This window comes from Microtus pennsylvanicus, chromosome 3, assembly GCF_037038515.1.
Source record: "Microtus pennsylvanicus isolate mMicPen1 chromosome 3, mMicPen1.hap1, whole genome shotgun sequence".
Classification (NCBI taxonomy): Eukaryota; Metazoa; Chordata; class Mammalia; order Rodentia; family Cricetidae; genus Microtus; species Microtus pennsylvanicus.
In genome coordinates, this window is record NC_134581.1 from 18,490,001 (window position 1) to 18,517,578 (window position 27,578).

The 27,578-nt window shown below is 44.4% G+C and overlaps 1 protein-coding gene across 1 annotated transcript in view; it reads left to right on the forward strand.

The window, feature by feature from the left end:
• Positions 1-27,578, forward strand: part of Nek11 (NIMA related kinase 11) — a 219,299-nt gene that overhangs the window by 160,034 nt on the left and 31,687 nt on the right. The window contains 1 exon segment of the mRNA XM_075967715.1: positions 2,396-2,456. Coding sequence (XP_075823830.1) covers positions 2,396-2,456 — 61 coding nt within the window.

Consider the following 27,578-nt stretch of genomic DNA (forward strand, 5'->3'; position numbering starts at 1 on the left):
TCAAACCTTCTGTGGCATATCTGAATAGCAGATATAGAAAATCTGTGCACTTGATTTTGAATTTGAATGTGTGGGCAGTTTTTCAGCATTGAACCTTTTGGTAGGGGGTGTCCTTCATGCTGCGAAGGCACTTCCTGTTTATGGAGAGGGCAGCGGCTCCTGAAATGTAGACTTGAAGAGCATACAAATTCCCTTAAAAAGGAGTCACTTTTGCCACTTCCAGAGCGTTAGAAAATCTGTCTTCCAGGCACTTGGCCTCCACGACTAAAGGCTAGTGGCCATGTAATTTGTCACCTACTGAGACGCATTTGTTCTCTCAGGCTACTTAAATCTACCAACAATAAATTGAGAAACAGAAGGAATGTAAAATCTTCATCAATAGCCAGTCTCCACACTGCAGAAGCCTGACAGAGTTCTCTGTGGCCCCGTCTCTGCCTGTGTGCCCACAGGAGACACCCACGGGAAGCCTTGGCATTCCCTTCTTGTGCTTCTTCCAGAACCACTTATGTTCAAATAAGTGATAATTTCTTGAATTGTAGGGGTGAGCTCTTTGCTGTTCCCTAATTTTCATTTATTACAAAAATGCAGGTGCTGATTTTGTGAATTGTCTGTTTTTTTTGAGAACAGAGGAAGTTTGAGTTAACTACACAAGCTACACCTGAAAGGACTGCTTCTTTTTTTTTTCTGGAGAGAGTCCTTAAAAATTGAGATAAAGATGCTGAAGTGTAACTCTTCACAGTTGGTGGCTTCTGGCAGATTTGGGGAGGGGATGGGAGAGATTCCGTTTTCTTTAAGGTGCTAGACACAGGGAGCTTGACTGTGTTCCACTGAGTGTTTGGGAAACACAAATTGTAATTGATACAGTTTTCTTTTGGGTGTGGGGGGAAGTCACAAGAATGGGAGGGTAGACCTGGGAAGAATGGGAAGCAAATGTGATCAGGGTGCATTATAGGAAATTCCCAAATAATTAATAAAAGTATTATATTAGGGAAAAAGAAGTACACTTGGCGTCTATTGCAAGATTTTTCTCCTTGAGAGAGACTAGGCAAATGTCAGCGCCCTCCTTCTAAGGTCACAATGACAAATCAAAATTCACTTCCACCAAACCAGTGACTTTATTGGGTTTCCTTGGTTGGTGTCAGCAGGATATGCAGATGATGCCCCCTCTAGTGGAGGATGCCACTCTGCAGAGTCTATGACTCAGGGTTGTCCCCCGATGGTACAGAAGGAAGAGTCTGTTGGCCTTCTTTGATTTCAGTGCCTGGTACCTATCCCCCTCCCTATTCCTGGACTAGTCACCAAAGATCTTTGTTTGGTATTTGACCTCACTGGCCAGCACTAACCAGGCAAGCCCTCCTCATTATTGCCTTTTCTATATGTTCTGAGCATGAGATAGTGCTAAGTTTTGCAACATACATAACAAATGGCTGCCCACACTTGAGGAAATGTTAGAAGAGGAAATCCAGCAGGCCTATGGGGTGTGGTAGAGTAGCCACCCTTTTGTGGCTTCTCCTAGGCCCAGAGGCAGTTTCTGCAATGTGAAGTGTTTGCTTGACTTGAAATGAAGCAGGTGATCCATAAATGATCAGCCACCCTCAGTGTGGCCATGAACCTGAAAATCATTAAGAGGTCCCATTTTCCAAGCTTGTTAGGATGCTGTTGTGTATTATTTGAAGCCTGCTGGCTGGAGAACAGATTATTTTGCACCAAAGACAATATCTGTTATCTAGTACAGTTTCAAAATCTCCCCAACCCTCATGGGAGATAACTGGCTTTCCTTGAGGACTGAGGTAAATGAGGAGGATAATTATTTGATTTATGACTCCTTGAAGGTCACGGAGTTCCAAAGATGTAGAAAAAAAAATCTTCCCTAGATTCCTGCTTCACTGTTGATTAATAAAGTCTTGGTTTTTATTTTTATAACATTTAGAATATTTGAAGACTAAAATCATATTTTATTATTATGGAGAATTTGGAAAGCACAGAGCAAAAGATGAAATCAGAGCTCTCATGTACTTGGATTTGGGGTGAGACCACTTGTAAGGTTTGGGGATGAGCTCTGTGTAGAGCACTTGCCTTGCACCCCCAAAACCACACCAAACACACTAAGGCCCCCTGTTGACAGTGCTGGTTTCCATCCTTCCCATCAGAGAGAACAAGCAGGGCATCTACAGATTGGTATACATACATTTACACAGGTACAGAGGCGTGAGAGAGAGAGAGAGAGAGAGAGAGAGAGAGAGAGAGAGAGAGAGAGAGAGAGAGGGACTGATAGCTTTCTTTAAAAAATAAAGCCGCCTTGTACAATAATTTTGCAAATGATTCTATATATGTGATGTGCCTGAACGTAGCATAAATATGCCTCTGACATTAATCATTCTTCTTGCATTGACAGGACAGTGATATTGAAGCCCTGGTTGGGTGTTTGGAAAATGTCCTGGGTTGCACCTCTCTAGGTAAGTAATCTGCTTCAGATTCCAAGCTGTAGTGGTCTTTCTACTTCTACTGCATAGCCAAGAAGTCAAAAGCTTTGTGGGAACCTCACAGATATTCTGATCCCATTCTGCATTCTACAGAGGAGGAGGCTGAGGGCGACAGACCTTGAAGGGTCTGGCGTAACAGCCAGGACACTCTAGGAAGAAACCTTTATTATTAATACAAGTGACTTTCAGTCTCCAAGGATGAAGTGAATGACACTTGGTAGTCCTTTATGATCAAAATGGTAGACTGGCAGTGCATAATAGGTTTAGAGTCCCTGGAAAAGGAATCGCCCTGTCCAGCTGGTCCTGCCAAAGCAGATTACGCTCAGTGAAGTTGAAAGGCCTGTTGCTCTGAAGGTCAGTCAGTTATTGAAAGAGATTTGGTCTGAGAAACAAAGCTGAAATGTCTTTAGTGTTGTCAGTCTCTATAATGGGATTGCTGTGCTTCAATGATAAAACCCTATTTTTTTTTTTTTGCTTCTTCTTTTTCTGTTTTTTTTTTTAATCCAAAAAGCCCAGCTGTGATAACTTTCAGCTTTCGACAATAGATTTTTCACAGAGTTCTTCAAGATCCTAGATGAAAATGACTGTTTTTTTTCTTTCACATTTGAATGAATGTTGTAGGAAAGTTAATTATAAAAACAAAAGCAATCCCTTCAAAGGAGATGGCAAGACTATAGAGACCAGTGGTGGATGGCATTTTCCTGTAGGGGAAACAGTCACCACTGTCTGTTAGGAGCTGTTTTTCCACATCTCCATCACAACCCATAGCTCCAGCAGCTCTTTGACTTTCCCTCCTGGCTGTCACCCTGTGATCTGATTTCCTGCACACACTTGTTAAGGGCACCTCATCCTGGGCATGGTCTAGCAGACTGGGAAGGCGTCCCTTGGCCAAGTCATTTTCCCTCTGTATCTCAATTAGATGTCAAATCGTCAATGCAGACCTCTCCAGCAGGTTTTGCAAAGGGGTGAACAGTGTGGGTCAGCAACTGCATTTGTCCTGTGTTTTTCTAAAAACTCATACTGTGCCTGGTGAAGAAGCAGCCCCTAGCCAGCATTTTCAATTATTTTAGGAGCAATCAGATGCAAGCCTTGATAGCTTACCAGCTCTAACCAAAATGCTTTTACTCTTACCTATGTTACAAACTGGTGTTTCTACCTAAAATTGTGTCTTGAAAATGACAGCTCCCCCCAAAAAAGTAGCATCTAATTTCATTTCTAGAGAGTATAATTTTTATAGAAATGAGCATGGGAAGTGTGTAAGAATAACACATATTGGTCTCTGCCTGGAGCCCTATTAAAGTGACAGTCAAGAGATAAAGCTGACAAACCTACAGGAAAAAAAAAGAGTAGAAGAAATATAGTAGTGAATTTGAAAAGCTAAAAAGCAAATGGATGAATGGTGGCTAATTTAGAAAGCAAGGAACTCCGAAAGCTAAGCTCCCAATATGTGTGGGAGAGAGGGGCGGGGGATACACCTTTAGTGTGGTCTGCAGACTAGGAAGACTGGGAATTAAGCATCAGTTACTCTGAGAGCAGGAGTGGGTGGGGGAAGGGTTGTCTGACAGTGTGAACAAAGAACAATGGACTCCAGGTCCTTTCCTCCCCACTCACCCTGCCAGGAAAGGAGGACACCAAGGACTAGATTTTATGGGGGCACTAAGTGACAGACGCTCTGGATCGAGGGACACGGAAGACGTGCCTCATTTACCCACATCACAGATGTGATGAAAACAGAAGGGAACTCGGTGTTGGTAGTAAAAACCCGAAACGCCGCTTCATGCTAGCCCCTTCCAAACACCAGCAGAGCCGCACGGATCCATTCAGAGGACAGCACTATACTCAGCTCTTACTGGACTAAGGTTCTTATGACGTGGATGTCTTCCCAACTCCATGGCCAAGAGCAGACCTGTCAGCTGATCGTACCAAATTTACAGGAAAAGCTTAACATGGCCTGTGAGTTTAACACTTAGACTTGAATGGCCAGGCGGAATATGTATGTTCCTCATGTCACACATATGTAATGTTCCTCATATCTAACAAACAGGAGAAAAGTCAAAACAAAAACACACAAAAGCCTCAGGAAACAAAGGATGGAAGGAAAATTCTCCTATCACTAGATTCCTAAAAGCTGTAAGAGACTCACAAAAACAAAAGGAATATCTATGCAATAATAAAAAGCTATTAAAATTATAATTCAAAAGCAGGAAGGAAAAGTCACTAGAATTAAGAATAATTTCCAGAATAAAATAAGCAATAAGAAGAAATCAATCGAACTGATTTAGAATCTAATTAAAGAAATTTCAGGGAGAGCAGAAAAGAAGAAATTGATAGAGAGAATAAGGCAGATCAGGTATAAAGTATCAGGAAAAATAATGGTTTCTTACTTTTTTCAATAATACCGGAGGCTAGAAGATAATAAAATCTGAACTAACCACTAGTCAAGTATAGATCTTAAAAAAAAAGCTATTCAAACCACCACCATCAAGTATGACAGAGGACTTGAGCCACTTTCAAACATACAACTTCAAAAGTATGTCTCAGAATATCTATGTCTCATGACTTTTCTTAGAAAGTTTCTAGAAATCACGCTATATGAAAATATAGCAGTTGATGAAGAGAGAATAAGACAGGGGCTACGGGTAATGGGGGGTCAACACAAAAGAATATAAGGCTTCAGGCAGTGATAGTAAAGCAAGGTCTCTGGGTGGCAGCTGAGCAGCAGGCCTGGAAAGCAATCCATTCAGACTGGGCGGGGCCAGAGGACTTCAGGGCTGACTGCACATTTTCTCCGAGATGTGGAACTGATGAAAAATCACGGATCTGGCTATTGCGGGAGTTTGGAGATGGATTAGAGCCCCCTTAGAAAGTTTAGGGATGGATTAGAGAGAAGCAACCAGGAAACAAATCAATGTAAAAGCACCACAGCAATTACTAACTACAGGAAAAGCAAAAACAGGAACTTAGAAAGGATATGTAACCTCCACACATTGCAGGTGTGGCATTGATTTGATCATAAAGATGTAAAGATTTGAATTTCAAAAATTGTGGTCTAACTTTATTGGCAAGGTAGAGAAAAGAGAAGGGAGGAGGGAAAGAAAGGAACAGGGAGAGAAAAATGGACAAAGACAGGAAGGAAAAGGAAAATTCAGATTCCCCAGTGGAGAGTAGAAGGCTCATAGATAGGGTAAAAAAGAAAACTAAAATATGGTCTGTAAGCATGTGAACTAGAAAAAAGAGCAAATAATACAAACCAAAGATGTCAAATGTAGTTGATTTGGGGGACTGGAGCCCACAGGTCAGTTAGAAAACTTTTCTTTCTTCAAATTGTTAATTTTGACTTTAAAAAGCACTGTGTACATGAATGTACACAAGTTGACTTTTAACTTTGTAAATTATTTTATGTATATGAATGTTTGGTCTGCATATATGTCTGTATTCTGTGTGTGTGCCTAGTACCCACCGAGGCCAGAAAGGGTGCCAGATCTCTCAGAACTAGATTTAAGGATGGTGTGAGCAGCCATGTGGGTGCCAGGAATCAAACCCTGGTCCTCTGCCAGAGTAGCCAGTGCTCTAAACTGTAAGGCCATCTCTCCAGCCTCATGTCACTTTTAAAATGAATATGGGAATAAACATGAGCATGCGGGTATCCCTTTGATACACAGATTGTATTTTCTTTGGCTATACACCCAGAAGTGAAATAGCTGGATCATAAATAGTTTTTTGAGGTACTTCCATAATATTCCCCATAACAACTATAGTAATTTACATAAATATGTACAATTAAAATCATCACCATAATCATCCCAGCAATGGAAAGTAGAGACCAACTCTGTTTTTTCCTCTAGTGAACCTACTCTCTCTTTTGTTTGTTTTTCTCTGCTTCCCTTCCTTCCTCCCCTCTCCCCTTCCATACTCTTCCATGACCCCCACACTCCCAATTTACTCAGGAGATTTTGTCTTTTTTTCTTTCCTAAGTAGATCCATGCATGTCTCTCTTAGGGTCATCTTGGTTGCCTTGGTTCTCTGGGGTTATGAACTGTAGGCTGGTTTTTCTTATGTTTAAAAGTCACTTATGAGTGAGTACATATTATATTTCTGGGTCTGGATTATCTAAAATGGCTGAAAGACACTTAATGAAATGCTCAACATCTTTAGCTGTCAGAGAAATGCAAATCAAAACAACTCTGAGATTTCATCTTACACCTGCAAGAATGGCCATGATCAAAAACACTGATGACAGCTTATGCTGGAGAGGTTGTGGGGTAAAGGGAACACTTCTGCATTGCTGGTGGGAGTGTAAGCTGGTACAGCTGCTTTGAAAATCAATATGGTGATTTCTCAGAAAATTAATGAACCTACTCTTAAGCCTGGATTTAGACATTTGGACACCTTGATTATGAAGACAATAGCAAACTTAGATGTTTGTTTGTTTGTTTGTTTGAGACAGGGTCTCTCTTTGTAGCCCTGGTTGTCCTGGAACTTGCTATGTAGACCAAGCAAACCTCAAACTTAGACTTTCACCTAAACCTTTGGCTTACGTTAGATTGTCAAAGAAAAGTCACATAATCTATGAAGTTCTAATAGCCCACTTCCAAGTTCTCTAATTGCAAGACTGAACAAGTTCATCAAAGCTGGATGCTCGTGCATTAGAGTGCTCTAGCGTCTGCCGAGAGAGGTCGTGAAGCATTTCGGAGTGGACCACAAACAAACTGCTGATGCTTGCTGCCTAAAATGCCTCGCATCCCTGGCAGCCTCCTTGTGTTTGCTTATGGTGTGTCTCTGCCGTTGTGTAAAACACTGACTAAAACGACCTGGGGAGGAAAGGGTTTATTTGGATTATGTGTCATGGCCACAGTCAAATATTGAGGGAAGCCAGGCAGGAACTCAAGCAAGAACAGGCAGGAGCCATGGAGAAAAGTAAAACAGAATTACATAATTTTCCCATTTCCCTTCCCTCCAGTACCTATTTACCCACCCCTGCTCTCCCTCAAATTCATGGCCTCTTTTTCTTTGTCAGTTATATGTAAATACAATCTACTGAGTATGATTAGTGTTGCTTATATGTATATGGTTTTAAGTCAGACTACTTGGTATTTGATAACCAATTGGGGGTACAGTGAAACAAGCCCTGTCCATGTTACCATGTCTATTGATATTGTCATTGCTCAGGTCTTGTTTAGGCAGATTATTGTATGGGTATATCATAGAAGTACTTCCCTGTCATTTTTATGGACATTCTAAACTTTCTAGTCCTCTGGTCTTCCAATCTTTCCCCCATGGCAACCTGCCCCAGGTGGCACTGCCTGGAGTGAGCTGGACATTCCGAGAAAGTGCCACACAGACATGCCTACAAGCCAATCTGACATAGGCATTTTCTCTGTTGAGTTTCCTTTTTTCCCGGGTGTGTCAAGCTGATAGTGGAGATAATCCATCAGCGTGTATGTGTATGTGGTATATGAATACACGTATGTGAAGTCAGAGGAGGATGTCAGGTGCCTTGCGCTACCCCTCTCTGCCTTATTCCTTTGAGCCAGGGTCTCTCACTAAATCTCAGTCTGGGCTGGCAACCAGCAAGCCCCTAACAATTCTCCTGTCTCTTACCCTATAGCTGTGGAGTTATAGGCGTGTGTTCATATGGGTGTAGGATCTGAAACCAGGTCTTCATGCTTACACAATAAGCACTCTTATGCACTGAACAATCTCTCTACCCCCACCTTACTCTGTTGAACAGTGGCTATTACTCAGAAGGGAGGGGGCTTTGAGATGTAGCTATAAGCACTGAGATGATGGGAGCTTATGCTTCTGAAATAACCAGTCCACAGAGGGAACTCACAGAACCATCCTTGTTATATATATGAAACTGACTACTTTCGGGACTTTGGGTGCTTCTCTGACATTAAAGAAACAAAGCAATCTCTTCTTTAGTCTTGTAGAAGATGAGAACCCAAGACTGCTCTGCCTACTGCAGCTCATTGTCTATAATAATAGTCACTGTGGCCATTAATACATATCAGAGTGTCACTGGAATCCAACAGATAATTTAAATTTAGATGTGCGAGAATATGAGCCTTGTCACAAAAACAGAAAACAAACAACAAAAAAACCCATGAAACTTCTGTGAATTCACATGTTTCTGCTCATGTACACCATCAGCCCACACATTTTGGAAGTGCCCAGGTGTCCATAGAGCATGTTAGAACATTCAGCATCTTTTCCAAACCCCTAGGAGCATCTCTTGGTCATCTACAGAAAGAACAACAAAGATATTCTCTGAGGGTTACTAGGCAACTTGTCACTGCACAGCCCTAAAAGTCTGGAAGGTGCTACTTCAGTTATGCTCCAGAGCCCACCTTCTCTGTGGCTCAGAGCAGAGTTAGCAGATTTCCCTTTCTGTATCACCAGTGACTGGCTTGGTAAGGGAGCCAACGTTTGTGTAGGTTTCAGAGGTCCTGAATGAGAAGGTGCCCCTTCTGACTCTAAGTTCAATCGGTTACTCTCCATTATAGCATCATGGGCTGATAAGATTGGTAATTCCCACAGTGGAGCATGTACGAGAATCACATTGAGAACCTCAAACATGGGTCTGCTGTGTAGTCACAGGCTCATTTTTCTGACATCTCCTCATGTAAGGTACACAAGTCTTCCTTGGAACCTGCATTGCATCTCTGCTTAATTCTCAGAACCAAACATCGGGGAGGTCTAGCAGGTCCAAGGATTATATAATCACTAGACGTGGGGCAATTTGGAACAATGCAAACCATACAACAATACAAGAGAGTACCCAGTAGGTCCTCTTCTTACACGGGACACCAGTAAGTGGCCAGAGAACCAGAGAGCACCCAGTCGGTCTTTTTTTTTTTTAAACAAGGAATGCCAGTGTTTCTTTAGACATGGAGGATGAATTTTCAGTGAGGAAAGGAAAGCAATTCTTATCTGTGACCTGGAGATTGGGTGATTCTGAATGGGATTAAGACAGAGGAAGAGGAAGAGAAGGCAGAAAAACGAGTCACGGCCCAAGCATAGTCGCTGGCCATTTTCTCAAGTGCAGTTACCTTAAAAAAAAAACTTCCCCCAGTTGAAATGTGTGTGCTGCGAATGCTTGTGAACTTCCTCACAATTCACTGCAATGCCACAGAGCAGTGGAGGAAGCGTGGCCCCTATCTAGACTGCTCAGGGAAAGGACACAGGCAGCCTTTGCCGAGATCGGAACACACTCCTTTTCGTTCTCTTGCCAGGATCACTAAACCTGTGATTATGATGGGACATTTAGGTAGATAATGTTTAGTCTTTAAAATGTGTCTATTGTTGTCATGTGGGTGGGAGCCTGCCACAGAGCACATGTGGAGGCCCAACGGTAATTCTGTGGACAGTTCTTTTCCCTTTATCTTTAAGTGGGTTCTGAGGATCAAACTCAGGTCTCCAGGCTTATGTGACAGTAAGCACCTTCATCCTTTGAGCCATCTTGCTGAATCAGCTTCATTTATTCCTGAAGAAATAATGTCTTCCTTCCCTAGATCACAGTTAGGGAATAACATGAAGCCAAAACTGTGAAATATTTGCTATAGCAAAGACTTTTGTTGTAGTCAACAAAGAACTTAAAAGTTCTAGAATGTAGGTAGGCGGACTCAGAGACGCCTTGCAGTGTTTATGACAGCCTGTCCTCTTCTGACTTCTGCAGAAACCGAGGACTGTGGTGCTAGGTGGTCAATAGTTTGCCTTCCGTGCTGCCAACTGCAGAAGGAGCAGGTGCTTCACACAGTAATAGCAGATGAACACTCAGTGAAGTGTGCTGTGTTCTCACTCACCTAGGGGACCCCAGCAGGGGCAGGGGCATGCCCAGCATGGAGTGCCTGCCAACAGGACCAAAGCCCTGTGCCCAGGGCCTGTCCTGCTCAGTGCTAGGCTGAGACTGGATTTCCACAGCATCCAGCTTAGGAGAGCAGGTAGGAATGCAGATTGCCTGGCATCCTCTCAGCCCAGAGGTGATCCAGTATCTGGGTCATCCGACCGTGGCAATTACTGACTCACAGTTCTCCTTGTGAGTCAGCAGGTTAACCTGGCCATTTGAGCTGTGGAGGATAGGGTCTCTCAAGGGAGAATAATAAGCTCTTCTTTCTAGTACTAATGAGTCACCATACTGATTGCTTTTTCTTGAGATCACTTGTGGTTCAGCCAGTAAAACAAATGTATCCAGTTATTTAGAAGTACTATGCATTAGGGTCTTCTAGAAGCATGAAAAAAATAGAAAACAGACACACATACATAGATATGTACACATATCCTTACATTCACACACATACATATATATGTATACATGCACATTCATATGTACACACATCCTTACATTTACATACATACATGTATACATGCATGCATATATGCGTGGGCTTATCGGATTGATTTACATGATTAGAGGCTGGATAGGTGAACTGAACAGTGGCTGTCTACCAAGAACGCAATAGTTTTGCAGTCGAAGAAACCAGAAGTCTCGGAATAGGGGATGTGGGGTGGTGACACCGCACCCTGCAAGCACCCTGGGGAGCTGTTGCTGGGAACCTGCATGAAAAGGCTGGAGAAGCTGCAGTCTGCACTTGGAGAGCAGCAGCAGTAGACACTCTTGTTCAGGAAGAGTGGAGTGTGGCTGTGCTGGCTGATAGACGTTTCCATTCATTCCGCCCGGGTTCCCAGCCTGATGGAAGGTGCTGCTCACCCTGGATGCCCTCGTTCTCTCCCTTGTCTGTCCTTTCTGGAAATGCCACACCAGACACACCTAGCAGTGTGCTTACCCCACAGCTTCCCTCCGTTCGGTCCAATGACTGTTGAGATGACCATCACAGTGTTACACTCTTCATGTGGAAACTTAGAAACATGCACAAAGCTATGCTCAACTGAAAGCTGCTTCGTTCTGAAAGGCGTGTGGACCACTTGTTGATACAAAGCCATCAGAGAGTACAGATGGGAGTGTCGGATGGCCCTGGTGCTCATGCTGTCAAGGAGCTCCCAGGTGGATAGATATGTTGGCATCCCGACAAGATACACTGAGCACACAGCAAGAGGCCAATGGGATGCGCCAGTGTGTTTCTCATGCTGCTGAGAGCATCAGACCCGTTAGATGGCTATTTCACCCCTCCCCCGAGAGACTCTGACACAGCAGCAGCCCAGGGGGCTATATTATTAACTAGTCTTGCTGATGCCTGGGACCACACCTCAGGAACCAACAGGATTCAAAACCAGGGACAGATATGCTGGCTTTGCTAGCTAAGGCCTTCAAAAGCACTTATATTGGATACATTTTTGGTGAGCTAAATCTTAATAGAAGTGCCTTATATTCAAATTTTGATATCCACAACTTAGAAAAATATTTTTCTTTCCATGTATACATTATAATAACTTAAAAGAATTAAATATTTTGACCTAGATAGCCTTTATTTAAAAACTTAAATTTATCTCAGAGTCATGTGTGAAAATAAACATGCACAAGTACACAGATTTACATATACCAGCAGATAACTAGGGTCACAAGAAATGCTTAGCAACCGTGGCTAATACACCTCCAACCAAAGTTCTGTGCAGCATGATGTAGCTGCATACTCACAGAAAGAAAGGTGTCATAAAAGTAAGGACGCATGCAAAACAATATTTGACGTAATCACACCCTCGCATGCACACCCTAGAAACAGCCAAGTGCTTTCTCTCTGGATTTCTTGCCTTCTCTGTGTTTTTCAGTGGACATGTTTGACTTGACTGATTTTTTTTCAACTGAAATAGAGGGAGATAATGGCATGATTTTTGTTTCAGTCTTCCAGCTAACCAACCCAAGGCTCCAGAATAGCAGGATTAGTCTTCAAAGCTAAGTGTGTCCACACTGGCAGAATAGAATCCTGAACTCTCACACACTGGCTGTTGTGCGATGGAGAAGTTACAGTCTGACTTCCTCGTCTCTCCCTGTCTGGTACCCACATTTGATTACAAGGCATTAATCCAAAGCCAGGAATTTTCTCTTCTCTTTTTATCATACAAGCTAGTCTTAGAAGTCACGTCTAGTAGATTCAAGAGGGAAGAAAATTCCCAAAGCCTTAACTAGTGCTGTTTTTCTTTTCAATCCTCTATAAGATTCAGTTGAAAGCTTAAGGTGGGAAACATCCACGTAAAAACTAGACAGTTTATGCATTTTCTGTCTTCTGGTATTTACCATTGCCCCTTTGAGATGGCAGACAAGTTTACTTTTCAGGCTGACCTACTTCCCCCCCAACAACTTGATGTTGGTATAGACACTGGGGTGCTATTTGTTTTTGAGAAGGTGCCCAGTGGCAGGTGCCCTAGGGATGAGGGAAGTGGTGTAAATTTTTCTTTGGCCTTTACCAACAATAATGTACACAAATGTACACACAAGGAGAGACTTGTATAAATTTTATCACAATCCTAACAGGTAGCTTTATTTGCACAGATGAGGAAACTGAGTCACAGAGTCAGGACTCCAACCCCAGTCCTCGGACCCCACCCACACACTCATCTGCTGCGTCTCAGATCCCTCCTAGTTAGTAAAAGGCACTGGAGATTGTTGTCACCTAGATCATTTTAATTCCCTTTCCTCCTGTTGGCTTTTCTCTCCAAGACTCCTAATGTGCTGGACTTTGACACAGTTGCTGTACCAGGGCTGCCTTCGACCTCCTTATTTGGTGGCTTCTCTTCTGTGTCAACACGTAATTGTCTGAAAGAGCTGGAACGGATACGGGTGGCAGAAATGACGCCATCCTCCTTACTGTTGCTTTTAATCTCCAGACACCTGTCTGCATTCCCTACCCCCTACTTCCTTTAACCCAGTTGCCATGTTTAGGGAGCTAGCTTCTGCAGGACGCAACCTCTGACACAAAGTGGATTGGGTAGGACATTTCTATGGGAGTGTCTTTGATCCTTGGAGTCACAAGAGGAAGGGACACAGGACGAGGCAGATGGGAAGCTAAGCAGAACTGCAACTTTGACAGACCCCATCCAGACCCATGGGGAGCTCAGAGCCCTCACTTGTCCTAAAAGACCTCAGGGCCAGCTTTCTGTTTCTGCCACCGTCAGTCACCTGGAAAAGCACAGCTTGAAAGAGGCAGCTTTATGCTGTTCTAGAAAGCTGAGGTAAAGAGAACACATGAGACTTGCCCAACACTGCAGAGTCAGAAAGGGAAGAGTCTGGGCTAGAACCACAGTTATCCAATTTTCCCAAAGAGTATTCTTTCTACCACGATTGGGGGTTGTCTACAACCAAGGCAGCACATCCATTCTTCCTCGAGGGTAGTTCTGAGCAGTGCTTTCCCTCTTTGGGGTATTGGGGTGACAGCAAAGATAGGCAGCAGCCTGCTTTGCCAATTTTTGGCAGTTTTATCGCTATTCTAAATTCACTATCATTATAGGAAAAGCTCAAAAAAAATCTTCCCAAAGCTGGAGTCAGCTAATCCTCTCAGCAGAGTGGAATAGTTTCACTGGTTCCCCACTGACACAGGGGCCTTCTGGTAAGAGCTCCTGGCTTGCCACCAGGGAGGCCAAGGGTGAGGTGGCAGATGTTTTGCCCGTATTTCAGCCTTTGAAGTAGGATTTTTGTCGGATGATCTGAATTTGATTAAATCACTACATCAGAATCTATAAAGAGGGAATTAGAACAAATACTCTTTGGGGGAATTGGATAACTATGGTTCTAGCCCAGACTCTTACCTTTCTGACTCTGCAGTGTTGGGCAAGTCTCATGTGTTCTCCTTACCTCAGTCTCAACCATTGGTTAAATGAAGTGTTTGCCTGGAGGAGTTCTACAGCCAACACTATGATGATTTGCCATCACTGAGTTCGGAGGTCAGCAAACTGTGGCCAGAAGGCCAAACCTAGCTCACTGCCTGTTCTTGTGAGTGAAAGTTTGCTAGAACATAGCAATGTTTATTCTTGAACTTGTACCTGCGTCTGAATTTATGCTAGGACAGTGCAGATGAATGAATACGACAGCGATTGTATGGCCGCACATCCTAAAGTGGTGATTACCTGTCCCTTTTCAGAAAAACAGACCCCTGTTCTATCATTTACCGTTCCAAAAAAGGAGAAGAAATGGGGGCCATGAGTACTTGCTCTAACATTTTAGACAAAAAGCTGATTTCTGTCAAGCAACTGCTAGTATCTGAATATACCTTGGGAACTTGAGGGGGGTTAGGTAGAAATGTTCTAAGAGACAGGCACACCCAAGGCTGTGTCTGCAAGGATTCCTGAGTAAGCAATGTCCTGGGTGCGTCAGTGAGATTGCAGCCAAAATATCTACCCCTGCAGTGCCTGTATCAGCTCTTTCCGGCCCACGTGCAGGATGTTTGGGGGGGGGGGGGCAGCGAAGGTGCAGGCTTGAGTTTTATGATCAAGGTCACTCTGGAGGAAGAAGTGAGGGGAATACATCTCTCCTGGTAAAATTCAGCAACATCAAGCCATCGCCTCCACAGGGAAGGTATCTCTGCCCAGAAGAGGCCACAGGAGCGGGAGGAATCCTGATCACACTGTCACGAGCTGAGCTCTGCACGCACTGCTTCTGCTTGCTCAGTGCCTCTCCCTGGCCTTGTGTTTTCACCTCATTTTCAAAACATCTCCACGGGGTGTGCAGGTGTTGGAATCTTCATCATTCTGTATTTCGCAGGAGAGCAAAGAGACGTCACGATGCCTTTGCCTACAATCATGTAATACTTGGGGCGCTTGTGACTCCTAGCCAGTTGTCTCTGTGCATGGGCTCCTGCTGCTGCTCATTAGCTTGTGCAGAGAGAGGCTCTTCTGTAATGCATCTGTGACCTGCACACAAGTCCTGCACACGTTCACAAAAGTGAGGGGAGGCTCTCAGCTAATGAAGCCACTTAAATGTAAAATTCGGGAGCTGGCCCGAGGGCGGTGTAGCTGGTGAGAGTAGAGCTGGAATAGCAACTGTGATCCTTATAGGGGAGCTTTTTTTTCCATGACCCCCATACTTCTCTGCATCTCCCGTGCCTTACCGTGTTACATATATTATATACTGTTGTAGGAGGCTGCTAGTTAGTTCCCGGCTACTCAGCACCAAAATAATTACACAGAAACCATATTATTTGCAATATTGTTTGGCCAATAGCTTAAGTGTATGTTTGGCTAACTCATATCTTAAATTAGCCCAACTCCATTAATCCGTGTATCACCACAAGGCTGTGCTTACCAAGTAAAGTTCTGGCATCTGTCTCTGGTGGGGCTACATGACTTCTCTAAACTTTGCCTTCTTTCTCCCAGCATTCAGTTTACATCCCCCCACCTCCATTCTGCCCTGTGCAGACCTAAGACAGTTTCTTTATTGGTATTCACAGCATGCAGTTTCTTTATATGGTATTCACAGCATACAGAGGAGGATCCCACATCAATATACAAACATTGCACCTTAGGAAATGATGGAGGTGAAGCCAAAACAAAGGTTAGTCTAAAGCAAGTAAGGATGTCATTTCTGCTCTGTGATGCAAGACCCTTGGGAGGAGGGAGAGCTTCCAGCTGCCCTAAGAGACTATCGATAGTGCAGCTGCTCCTGACACGTGTGTGTCTCACACGTACTATTTTCTATATGCATGGAACTTCTCTTGAAGTCTAGTAAGAGAAAATTAATTTAAAACCAACAGAGACAATAAAGATTCTTCCTTTTTTTTTTTTAAAAAAAAAAAACCTTTAAGGAGGAACTCCAGGATTAGGGCCCCAGTGTGTGGCCCTATAGGTTTAGGTGGGAGCCACACATTCCGGGTTTAATGACGTTTTGTCTTTGGATGTGTGTTTTGTGAGCTACATCTGATAAACTATGCCAGAGTCTTAGAAAGTCTTGCTTACATGCTGCCTCTCCTCAGCTCACCTCCCTGAGAGGATAGCTCTGCCACTACCTGGTCCCCTTCATCACTGTTACCGTCTTCAGAGGGCTTGGGTGTGGGTGGGGTAGAGTCAAGGACCAGAGCGACTCCCAGACATCCCTGAATGTCACTAATTCCTGAGGGAAAGGGGGACATTAAATATTTAGCTAAAAAGAGTAAAAGAAAATTTTAATGGAAAAATTAATAAGTAAAGCACCATGATGAGTCCAGAGAGGGCTGCAGAAGCCCAGACAGCGCTAGCTTGCTTCCTGAGTGAGTCCTGTGTTGCCAGGTTGCACTGGTCCCTGCATCATGTAGCTTGCGCTACGAGCCTTGCTGCTCAAAATGCACCTCATGACCAGTAGCCTCAGCACCACATGGACACTTAGTAGGAATATGGAATCCCCAGCTCCGTCCAGACCCGTTCCTTACAAATGTGTATTTTAAACAGGAGCTCTGGGCAAGTCACACCAAATTAGCATTTGGATTCAGTGACTAGTCAGAGGATGTCTCGATTATTTCTGCCATGACTCTTAAATGTGTCATCTTTCTTCTTTGACATAAAACCACCACTGTCCCTGTGAGACTGCAGAGTGGAAAGGAGGAAAAGACTGCCCAGTAAGAAGCAAGGAGAAGGACTTGTTTACTGAGTGCCATGCTTGGCCAGCCCTGCGGCTTGAACTCACTTTGCCCTCTTTTCTACCTCTGGACTTGAGAGCTAGCAGCCTCCCCAGCAATGCCAAGAGTGGCCAGCTTGAAATAGCCCATAGCGCTCCTGGAAATTGCTTTGACCTTCAGCTATATAAGCCTTCGGGACTTGCCAGCCCTTTCCTGATGAGGGGGATGGAGCTTACCGCTCACTCTTGGCAGAACTGATTTTGAGTTCACATGGAACATGCTTGTGATATGTTTAGTAACTTTTCAGGTTCAAACAAGACCTACGCTTTTATAAACTGAACCCCTAAGCCTTCCTCTTTCCCGCCCCCAGCTTTGCCTGGGCACAGTGTCTGTCCTGGCAGGAATAGAGGGGGCAACCGTGAGTTGTCATCACGTGTGACTGTACCGTGAAGGCACGTGGTCAGGAACTGGGAAGGACAGACAGGCTGTTTCATTAATTGGAATGTGTCCTCTTCAAAGTTCATGCCTGGAGAGCCAATAATTCTGTGCCCAGGGATCGACCCCAAGGAAAGAGCAGAGCCTCATCAAGTTATGCAGGATAAATGTCATCCCTACAAAATCTATAAGAGCAAGAAGTTCAGAGCAGAGCCTGTGCCCTCGGGGTCCACCCAAAAGGAGAATATATGTGGAAAGAAACTAGGTTCTACATTTAGTTTATTTTTACACTTTAAAATATGAATGAAAATAGCTTTGCTACTATGTAAAACAGCAATTGGTCCTCGCTTCCTTGAGCTGCGCTCAAATCAGCCATATTTCTGTAAGGTTCGCTGGGAAGGAGCCTGGGTCTTTCCGTGGATGTAGCTGGTGAATGGGCATGATGCTCAGAGTTTTACCAATGGGTGAGAGGCGTCTTAGCAATGCTCCTAAGGGAACAGGATTTCTCCCCAAGCCCTGAGGAGGCAAAGCACAGGGCTGACTGGGGAGCCCACTCTGTGGAAGCACAGAGCCCTCACCCTTGAGTGAGCTCCAGCACCTTAACTTGTAATTTGTTGTGTGTGGGTGTTCTGCCAGCATGGATGCGTGCATCCTACCTTCATGCCTTCATGCCCAGAGATGCCAGGAGAGAGTGTTTGATTCCCTGGATCTGGGGTCACAGGTGGGTGGTTGGGAGCCTCCATGTGGGTTCTAGGAACTGAGCTTACTCCTCTGTAAGAGCAGCTGATGCTCTTACACGGTGAACCATCTCCCTAGTGCAGGTTCAGCTTTTGAATGGGAAGTTATGCTGCTCCAGGGTGTTTCAGCTCTAGAGTGTTTTGCAAGGGCCCAAGGGGTCTCTTAGGAAGAAGTTTCCTAGCAGAGTTTATCACAGCTCTCACCCATGAGAGATCTCACTTCCTTAACAATGACCATAAAGATGCAGAAACCTACAACCAGGCAGCCAAATGTTTATAGACAGGCCAGCAGGCTCACTTGTATGGGTACAAGATTGGTGAAAAACATGTCTTCCTGCTGTTGTAGTGTTGGGAGAGTAATGAGACCTTTGAAAACACCAATAGTACAATTACTTGGAGAGGCCAAGGCAGAGGCCTTGGAGGAACCTGGAGACACCAGGTTCAAAAATACTCAGGAGGGTCTGGCCGTTGAGCCCTGAGGAAAGAGAATTATGACAGGACAGCCAGAGCAAAGACCAGGTAGGCCAGGTAACCACTCTGAAATCTCGGTTTTCCCAAATTTCACTCTTGGTGTTTGGCAGAGTGAAAGGGTCAAGGAAAACGTGGAATGAAATAACCAATCATAGCATTGCAGTCCTGTGCCGGTTTGAAACACCCACCCTGATCTCTGCCCTGTTGTTTTTCACCTTTGCGCCAGCTCTGAGCTCCTCCGGTCTGCTGGACTCGGCACTGCAGGCGGCCCCTGTCCGCATTCTGCTTTTCCCTGCAGCAAAGAGCTAGTGACCAAGTGTGACGGGGAGATACGGGGAAAGGCGTGCTTATTAGCAGACATTCCTGTTAGTTAAATGCATAGCACTCCTGTAAAGAGAGACTGACCCAAAGCCCCCCAGAATTTTGGCTCTACAGATACAGTTCCTGAGTTTTCTAACATAAAGACCCACCTTTTAAATAACGATGCTGCGTTTAAACAGTTTTCTGAAAGAGGGTTGGTGGTTAAAACCTTGGCGCATCTCAAAACTATAAAAACTCTTATTATTTGGAATAAATCTCATTAATGTGCATGTGGTAATTGAATTATTCTTTAATTAATGGAGCATTACCTGGGGCAAAGGTTGATTAGCTTCTCTTCTCTGGTTGCCCTTGGATGTCACCTTGGGTTTGTGGGAGAGATGATGAAGGCAATGAGGGTGTGCATTGGTATTTCAGACACAAGGACCGTTACCAGGGCGGCTGCAGACATGTCCCCCGGACCATCAGTTTTCAACAGCACCATGGCCAGGACCAAGATGAAACACATGAAGGAGTAAGTAGTGTGCTGGCTGTCCCCAGGGACACAGCAGCCAATGTGTGATCCGGTGGTGCGATGCTGCCTTAGTTCCTTTGTGCGTTATAACAAAACGCCCGACACTGGGTTGTTCTAAACAGTGCAGGTGTTTCTCATCAGCTGTGCAGACTGGGAGGACAAATATCAAGGTCCCAGCAGACCCCTTGTCTGGTGATGATTGGACATCTCTGCTTCCAATAGGGTACTTTGCCACTCCATCCTCTCATGGTGATTGGCTGAAGTCCACCTTTTGTAAAGGCCTTAATCTCGTTCAACACCAGAAGCCCCATGGCTCTTTCCCTTCCAGCCTGTGGCCCTGTGGAAGTAAGGAGTCAGGGGCTTCCAGAACGGTGGTGCAGTCGGCCTGCGAGAGACCTGCCCATCTCAAAAGGGGAGAATGCTGCAGAGGACAGGGCAACTGGATCCAAGCAAGTCCCAAATCCAAAAAAGTAAAGTGTGTGTGTGTATGTGTGTGTGTGTCCTCCCGAGGCATCATCTGCCATATTTTTTGAGGTAGGTATCTCCTCAGCCAGGGAATCACTCTGTGGGCTAAGCTACTTGAACATCCAGTCCCAGGGATCCCCCTGTCTCCACCTCCCCAATACTAGGATTACAAACAGCTACTATCACACCTGGGTGTTTTAATGTGTGTGCTGGGGGTTGAATTTTTAGGTCCTCATACTTTCAAGGTAATCTGCTGACTGACTGAACTATTTTCTCAGCTTTGTAAAAGTAATCTTGAGGCTTAAGAATAATCTATGACTCTGAGTCCCATCCTCTAGACAGAGCCAGATGGAAAGGCCCATGTTACAGCCTTTCCCAGGCTGGTGTCACGTGCTGGTAGCACTAGCGTGGCCTTAGTCCCACAGTTTCACCAGATACTGCCTTGGGGGTAGCAGCCCTACCCCTGAAACAATTCTCTGCCTGGGCTTGAAGGTTCTCCAGTACATACTTTGAATCTAGGTGAAGGTAACTGTGTCTCCTCCCGATAGATCTCACACTCTGTGAATCTGAAGAGTTAGCTGCAGAGACCCTGCCAGACGTAGAGTGTGTTCCTACCCCAGCAGTGGCCTAGGCTACATCTGGCCCACTTGAGCCATGCAACATTGTGGCAAATACATGAAGCCGAAACTTGAGTCAGTGATGGCAGCAGATCTGGAGTCCTGTGAGGTCTGGGCTTCCCCTATGAAACTGCTGTCCCAAGTCCCTGATACCCTGTGGTGGGGATGGACCTCGGAAGATCTCTGCAATGCCTTTGGGATAATTCTTCCATTGTTCTATTCAAACAAATCTTACCAAATATTTATTTGGATATACTATTTGTATTCTCTCCCAAACATACTTTATTATTATTATTTTATATGAGAAATACCTTTTTTTCTTTTTTTGTTTTTTTTTTTGGGGGGGGGTGGCTGGGTTTCTCTGTAGCTTTGGAGGCTGTCCTGGAACTCCCTTTGTAGACCACGCTGGCCTCAAACTCACTGAGATCCACCAGGCTCTGCCTCCCGAATGCTGGGATTAAAGGTGTGCGCCACCACTGCCCGGCTGAGAAATGCCATTTTTAACTCACTTTTCTCTTCTCACACTTTCCTACAAGTAGTCACAAAAATTATGCCTCCACCGTCATACTTTGCCTAAAGATTTCTTCTTCTAAATATGATGTTTCGGCAGCAGCAAAAGTTCTTACTTCTAACGAACTTGAACATGGCTGCAGTTCAGCCAAGGGTTTTGCCTCTTTATAATGAGGGCAACTTTGCCTCTCGTTTCTAATGGCGGCTTCCTTCTGGATTGGCGTCAGAGCAGTCCTTGCTATCCACCTCGCACTCAGTTCTCGGTTCATGAGCTGAGACCATCTCTGAGCAGCCTGAGGTTCTCTACAGCTCTCTTCTCTGGCCCTTCGTCAGGATAGCACTTCACAGTCTAGCCTCCACCTGTTAGCCTGTCCCAAAGCTGCACAGCATGTTTAGATAGCTGTGACATCTGGAAACAAATTCTGTCTGTCCTCTTGTGTTTCTGTAGAAAAATAGTTCAAACTTGGTTCTTTGTAAACATAGAACTCTCTTGTGAGTGCGGAAGTCCGAGATTGAGGCACCAGCCTGTTCACTGCCTGGTGAGGGCTCAGTTTTTGTTTCCCAGATGGCACTTCATGCTATATACTCATAGGGCAGAAGGGACAGAACGGTAAACAAGGGGCCTAGCCGCTTCCCTCCAGCCTTTTTATCAGCTCGATAAACCTCTTCATGACTGTTGAAATACTGTAACCTCATCAGATCCCAGATAGGCCCAGTTCTTCATATAGTGGTACTGGGGTTGATTTTCACTGTGTGTTTTGAGGGAGCACAACATTCAAACAAATGCATTTCAATTGGCCTCCTCCACAAAAGTATGTGCAGTGGTAGATGGGATCAGGAACACTGGCCAGAAGATGCCCGGATCTCCATCCTAAGCTCCTGTGACAGGTCTTGTGACAGGAGGTGCTTAACTTCCTACTCTAACCCCTCCCATTTGGTCCATGTCTGTAGGTCAGAGTCCAGCATCCCTTCTCCACAATGGAATACATAGTAATTGTTTTTAGGCTTCATAAGCCTGCAGTTTCTGTTACAATTACTCCCACAATGGAATACATAGTAAATGTTTTTAGGCTTCACAAGTCTGCAGTTTCTGTTACAATTTCTCAACTTTTGTCCTACAACACAAAAGCAACCACAGGCAATATGGCAATAATTGTACATGGCCATCTTTCTTGGCCACATTATTTTTAAGAGCAAATGTTAATTTTGTATAATTTTCAGACCTCACAAAGATTTTTCTTTTCTTTATTGTTTTTTTTCTTTTTGTAGTGCTGATGATTGAATCCAAGGCCTGAGCATGTTAAGGCAAGAGCTCTCTGCTAGTGAGCTATGGCCACAGTTCAATTTTTTCCCCAACTGCTGAAAATACGACAATTCCTAATTCACAGGCTGTATGAACGCAAGAGGGGGTGGAATTGGCCTGTGAACTGTGTGTTTTCCTGGCCCATACTACCAGTATTACAACTGAATTTCCCTCTGAAATCTATCGCCTAGATGAGCAATAGTTAAGGAAGGTGAGGGAGAATTGTTTCCCAGTCAGATTGCTTAGGAATTGTTCTTGTAATAGATTGTGTCATCCCAATCACTGCTTGAAAGAAAACTCGCTGAATGATTTCCAAATAGAAAGCTGTGTTTGTGAGTTCTGCCTACAACAGGGTACACACAGGGTAACTCAGTTACCATGACAACAACTGAGTCCCAGGAACTAGAAGTGGGGGACTTGGGGCTCCTTTCCCCATTTCTTCCTACCTCCATCTCTCCTGATGAGAAAGAAGAGAAAGATTTACTAATCTCTCAATTGATGATCTTTAAAGAGAAAGACAGTGGCTGACGTTTTTCACTCATGGCCATGAGGGTTTTTGTCATTTAAGACTTCATTACTTTTTGCATTGCACAGAATGTCCCGTTACCTAGCATATTAAAGAATACTTGAAATAATTCAAATCAAAGAGACTTTGCCAAATTGAACTGACCAAAGTTCATTCTAGTTATTTCATTACATTGGTAGGTTGTTCTCTTGTTAGTTTTTTTAAAATTTTGCATTATGTATATATATATATATATATATATATATGATACGTTACTACTGATTATCATTTATTGGTTTTAAAATAAAAAGCATAAAAGGCTTCATTTACATGTTGAAAATATCCATCACTCAACACAACAAATCAACTCCAAACATTGATGTAAAATCATTAACCATTTAGCCACTCAGCTAAACAGTTTTATACACTGGCCTTGGGTGCATTGTGCTGACACTTTTGTCTAGATTCGATCATGGATTGATACTCATATCTAATTGCATACAATATATTTTGATTGCATTCTTTCCTCTTCCCCAATTCCTTCCAGAGCCTCCCAATCCACCTACCTACACAGCTTCATATGTTCTCTCTCTCAAAAAAAAAATAAAATAAGGCCAAAGAAAGCAAGCAAAAAATAACATACAGAATTACCAAAACAAAACAAAAATGTACACACACACACACACGCGCACACACACACACACACGTGGGCATGCGCAAACCCAAACCATGGAGTTTGTTTTGTGTTGGTCAGCTGCTCCCAGAGGAGTGGGATTCAGAGAGGTCAAGAGAAGGGAGGAGAGGCTGCCAGGGAGCCAGTTTTGGTCAAGTCCTTGGCTTTACTAAAATAGGTGGTTTCCCAACCTTTGCTGAGTGAGTTTCTTTCTTTGTTCTGTTTTGAGACAGGTTTTCTCGTCATAGCTCAGGTTGGCCTGAAACTCACTATCCTTCTGCTTCCGTCTGCTGAATGAGTGATGGAATTATAGGTGTGGACCATGATTTTCTAAGATTCGGCTTCCTGGTCTGCCAAGTGGTAACATTATTTCTACAGCTGAACCCTTGGGGTGCCAACTCAAGATGGAGATTAATATACAGGTTTGGAGGGGTGTGCTCTTGAGATTGACATGTGTAATTTAAAAAGAGAAGTAAGCAGGCTGTCTGTGGAGAAACACACACATACACACACACATACACACACACACACACACACACACACACACACACACGAACATGAGCAAATTGTGTGTGAGTGCCCACAGGTGCCAACTAGGTGACTTAGCATATTCAGTGTTCAACACAAAGTCAACCTGAGCACAGTAGTCGAGGGAGGGTGAGGGGACGCAGTGATTGGATTCATAATCCTGCTTGCTGCTTGTCCTAGCTTCATTTTCAGCTTGAGTCTCAACTGAAGGATGGCTCATATTCAGATTTGCCTGAAGAGGATCGCTTGACTGTCTTGTTGTAGAAGAGCCGACTGTGGGCAGCACCATTCCCAGAGCAGGTGCTCCTCGGATGTATGAGAAAGTTAGCTTAGCAGGAGCTGAGTGTGGAAGCCAACCAGCAAGGAGCATTGACCTTGCTTTCTATTTCAAATCCTGCTTGGGTTCCTGTGCTGACTTTTCTTAGTGATGGACTGTGACCTAGACATTTAAGTCAAGCAAACCCTTTCTTGTCCTAAGCTGCTTTAGGCCACAGTGTTTGGCCACAGCAGCAGAAGTCAAGCTATGGCACCAATGATCAGCGTGCGTGCTTGGAAGAGTCTCACAACGTCTTTGCGCCTTAGGTTTCTCTCCTGTACGTGTGATGTCCTCAGAGGCCTGTGTTTAAGGTGCTTTGAAAAAAACATGACAGCACGCCTTTAGTCCCAGCACTCAGGAGGCAGAGGCAGGCGGATCTCTGTGAGTTCGAGGCCAGCCTGGTCTACAAAAGCTAGTTCCAGGACAGGAACCAAAAGCTATGGAGAAACCCTGTCTCGAAAATCCAAAAGAAAAAGAAAAGAAAAAAACATGACAATACATTGAACACAGATTATTGTCATGTTCAGTTCAGGTCCAGGGATAGCCCTGAATGGGACATCAAGGGAATAAAGAAAAGACGACTGCACAGACACAACATGCTGGGTCTGGTGGTCGGGACCCTCTGATGGAGACGCTGCAGGGCCTTGGATGCTCAGCGTGTTATGGCTTAGATTTGAGCAGAGGCAGATTGTTGCACAGCTACAGCAAGGGTAGTCTTTGCTGATCTAGGCAGAAGCAGTCTCTGTAGGGAACAGTCTTCAGGCCATAAATGTCCTGGAGGGGAAAGCCATGGTGGATGTTTTCTAGACACTCACACTTGGATCCCCGAGGAAGGGTTTGCCATTTCTTGAGACTCACCCCAGGGCAAGGCTTTGCCATTCACCCAGGGGTCTGGGGTTAGGTTCCTTGGCATTGATGTGCTGTATTAGCCTCCACATCACTCAGGACTTAACTCACACAGGCTTCCTTCACTCCTCGTGGTTTATGGAAATTTACAAGCATTTAATAGCTGTTGGTGGCTTATAATGAGCCCCTCATACCTGTGTGTTTGCTTCCTATTGGAAAGCCTCAAGCCAGGTATCTGAAGTGTAGTCAAGGGTTGGTCTGCTGAGAGACGTTTTTAACCTGAGGGCATCTGCCAGCAAAGAAGCTATTTGTAAAGACACACATAGCTTTAGACAAAGCATTAATGCCAGTTTGGTAGGAAACTATCAGCAAGGCAGTGACTATGTAACCTAAACCATTTTTCATCTTCTAGCACCTCGTTTTCTGCCACAGCCTCTTCTTGCTCCTGTATGGGAGGCCAATCCAAAAATGAATGTCCTCTTTTGGGAATCGGCCTCAAAGCCATTGGAATGTTGGAAGAATGACAAGAAATCAGTATGGACTTCTTTTTGCTGAGCAATTTCCATGTACATCCAAAGATCCTGCTACTCAATATGTATGTATGTGTGTATGTGTGTATTCACCTCCTAAAACCTCTGTGCTAGGGCAAGGTTTCTAAATGTGTGTTGAGAAGAACCTTTTTACAACCATAAGCTAGATTTGGCCCATGTCTGTGTCTAGGCTGTGTCTGGAGAAGAAGACCCTGTGCAGTGGCAGCTAGGCAGTACTCACCTCTGAGGAGAGCGACATACAGTCACCAACAGATGGCTCCTTTGGCTCACATAGGCATGCTGCAAGAAGGGCTCATTCCACCTCAATAGACTGTTCTTTTAGCCTCAGCTTTCCACAGCCAGTGGTCTCGTTAGTGTCCCAGACCTCATAACAGCATGAGCATGGCCGGAAAGCTATGACAAATGCAGGCGTCTGGAATTGCCGCTCCCGAATCAGAACTTGCCTTGTAACAAACTGCCTGGAGAGTCATGTCACACCAAAGTTGGGAATGTTTGTTACCAATGACACATCATAACAAAAGTCAAATGACACATAAAATATATTCATATTAATGTATTTGTTATGACTCTCACATTTTTAGGACTTAAAATATGGCTGTTTGCATGTATTTTAATAAGGAAGATGTGTTATTGCTATCCAGTGAGCCTTCTGGCCCCTTTAACATGCAGCTCTGAGTTTTGGCAGTAGCACTTCTGCTTATGTAAAATATAAAATTCCATTGCCATTTACACTTCAAAGTTCATAGTTCCGTCAGTGTTGACAGCACAGTCGAGATTAAGGAACAGTGCGCTCTCCTCCCAAATTCTTTCCCGGTGTCTCCTCGTGGGTCAGATCCTTGCATCACGTCCTGTCCCTGGCGGCCTCCATCTGCTGCCTGCGTCTGTATTTCCTTTTCCAAAATGTCACGGAGGTGGAGTAACTATTCCATCATAGGCTGGGACTGGGACTAGGACAGTGGATGGGAGTCTAGATGAAGAATTTGGCAGGTGTTGGAGTCTGCGCTTCTGAATTCCTTTGTCCCTCTTTGGAGAGGCAGGTTTTGAGCTAGTGCCTGGCACCTCGCTAGCATTTGTTCCTAAATCATTTAGTCCCAAGGGTTCCATTAAAGGAATTTGCCACCTAGCAGATTCTGAGGCTGAACTTCTGGTTTTAATGCTAGAGACTTGCCAGGTTTTTATAACTGTCAAGAGCTCTTAGTACCTAGGCACAATAGAAGTAGCCTCCACTGTCATACAACTGAGACTTTTAGGGATTAGATCTACTCTACCAAGACTCAACCTGATACTGGGAAGCCATGGAAAAGACCTGAAGGTTTGAGCTAGGCTGAGATCTCCTTGTATTTTGAGGCAAGGTCTTCCACTGAGCCTGGAGGTCATCATGGCTGTGGCTAGACTGAATGGCCAGAAAGATTGACGGCTCACTTGGCACTGGATTTAAAAGCAGCTTTTTATGTCAGGATTGGAACCTAGGACCTCATGTTTGCACAACAAGCACTTCTTTGACTGAGCCATCTCCCTAGTGCCATATATATGTATGGTCTTTGTTGAAGAGGAGAGGCTGCCTATCACACTGGTATGTGGAATGGGCCACAGTCATCAATGTCCCTGTGCAAGCACAGCTGGAACAGCATGTGCACCTCCCCCAATGCTGCACACTGGTTCATCTTCCCCTTGTGTGACATTGCCAGATGGCAGTAGGTCTTATGTCTGCAGAGCCTTCCCTCAGTGCTGTGTGAGGGCACAGGTGAGAGAAGGAGGGAGAAACTATGAATACATTTCTGGAAGTTTCATTGAACTTGCCTATAAACTGTTTGAGATCTTACCAAGGT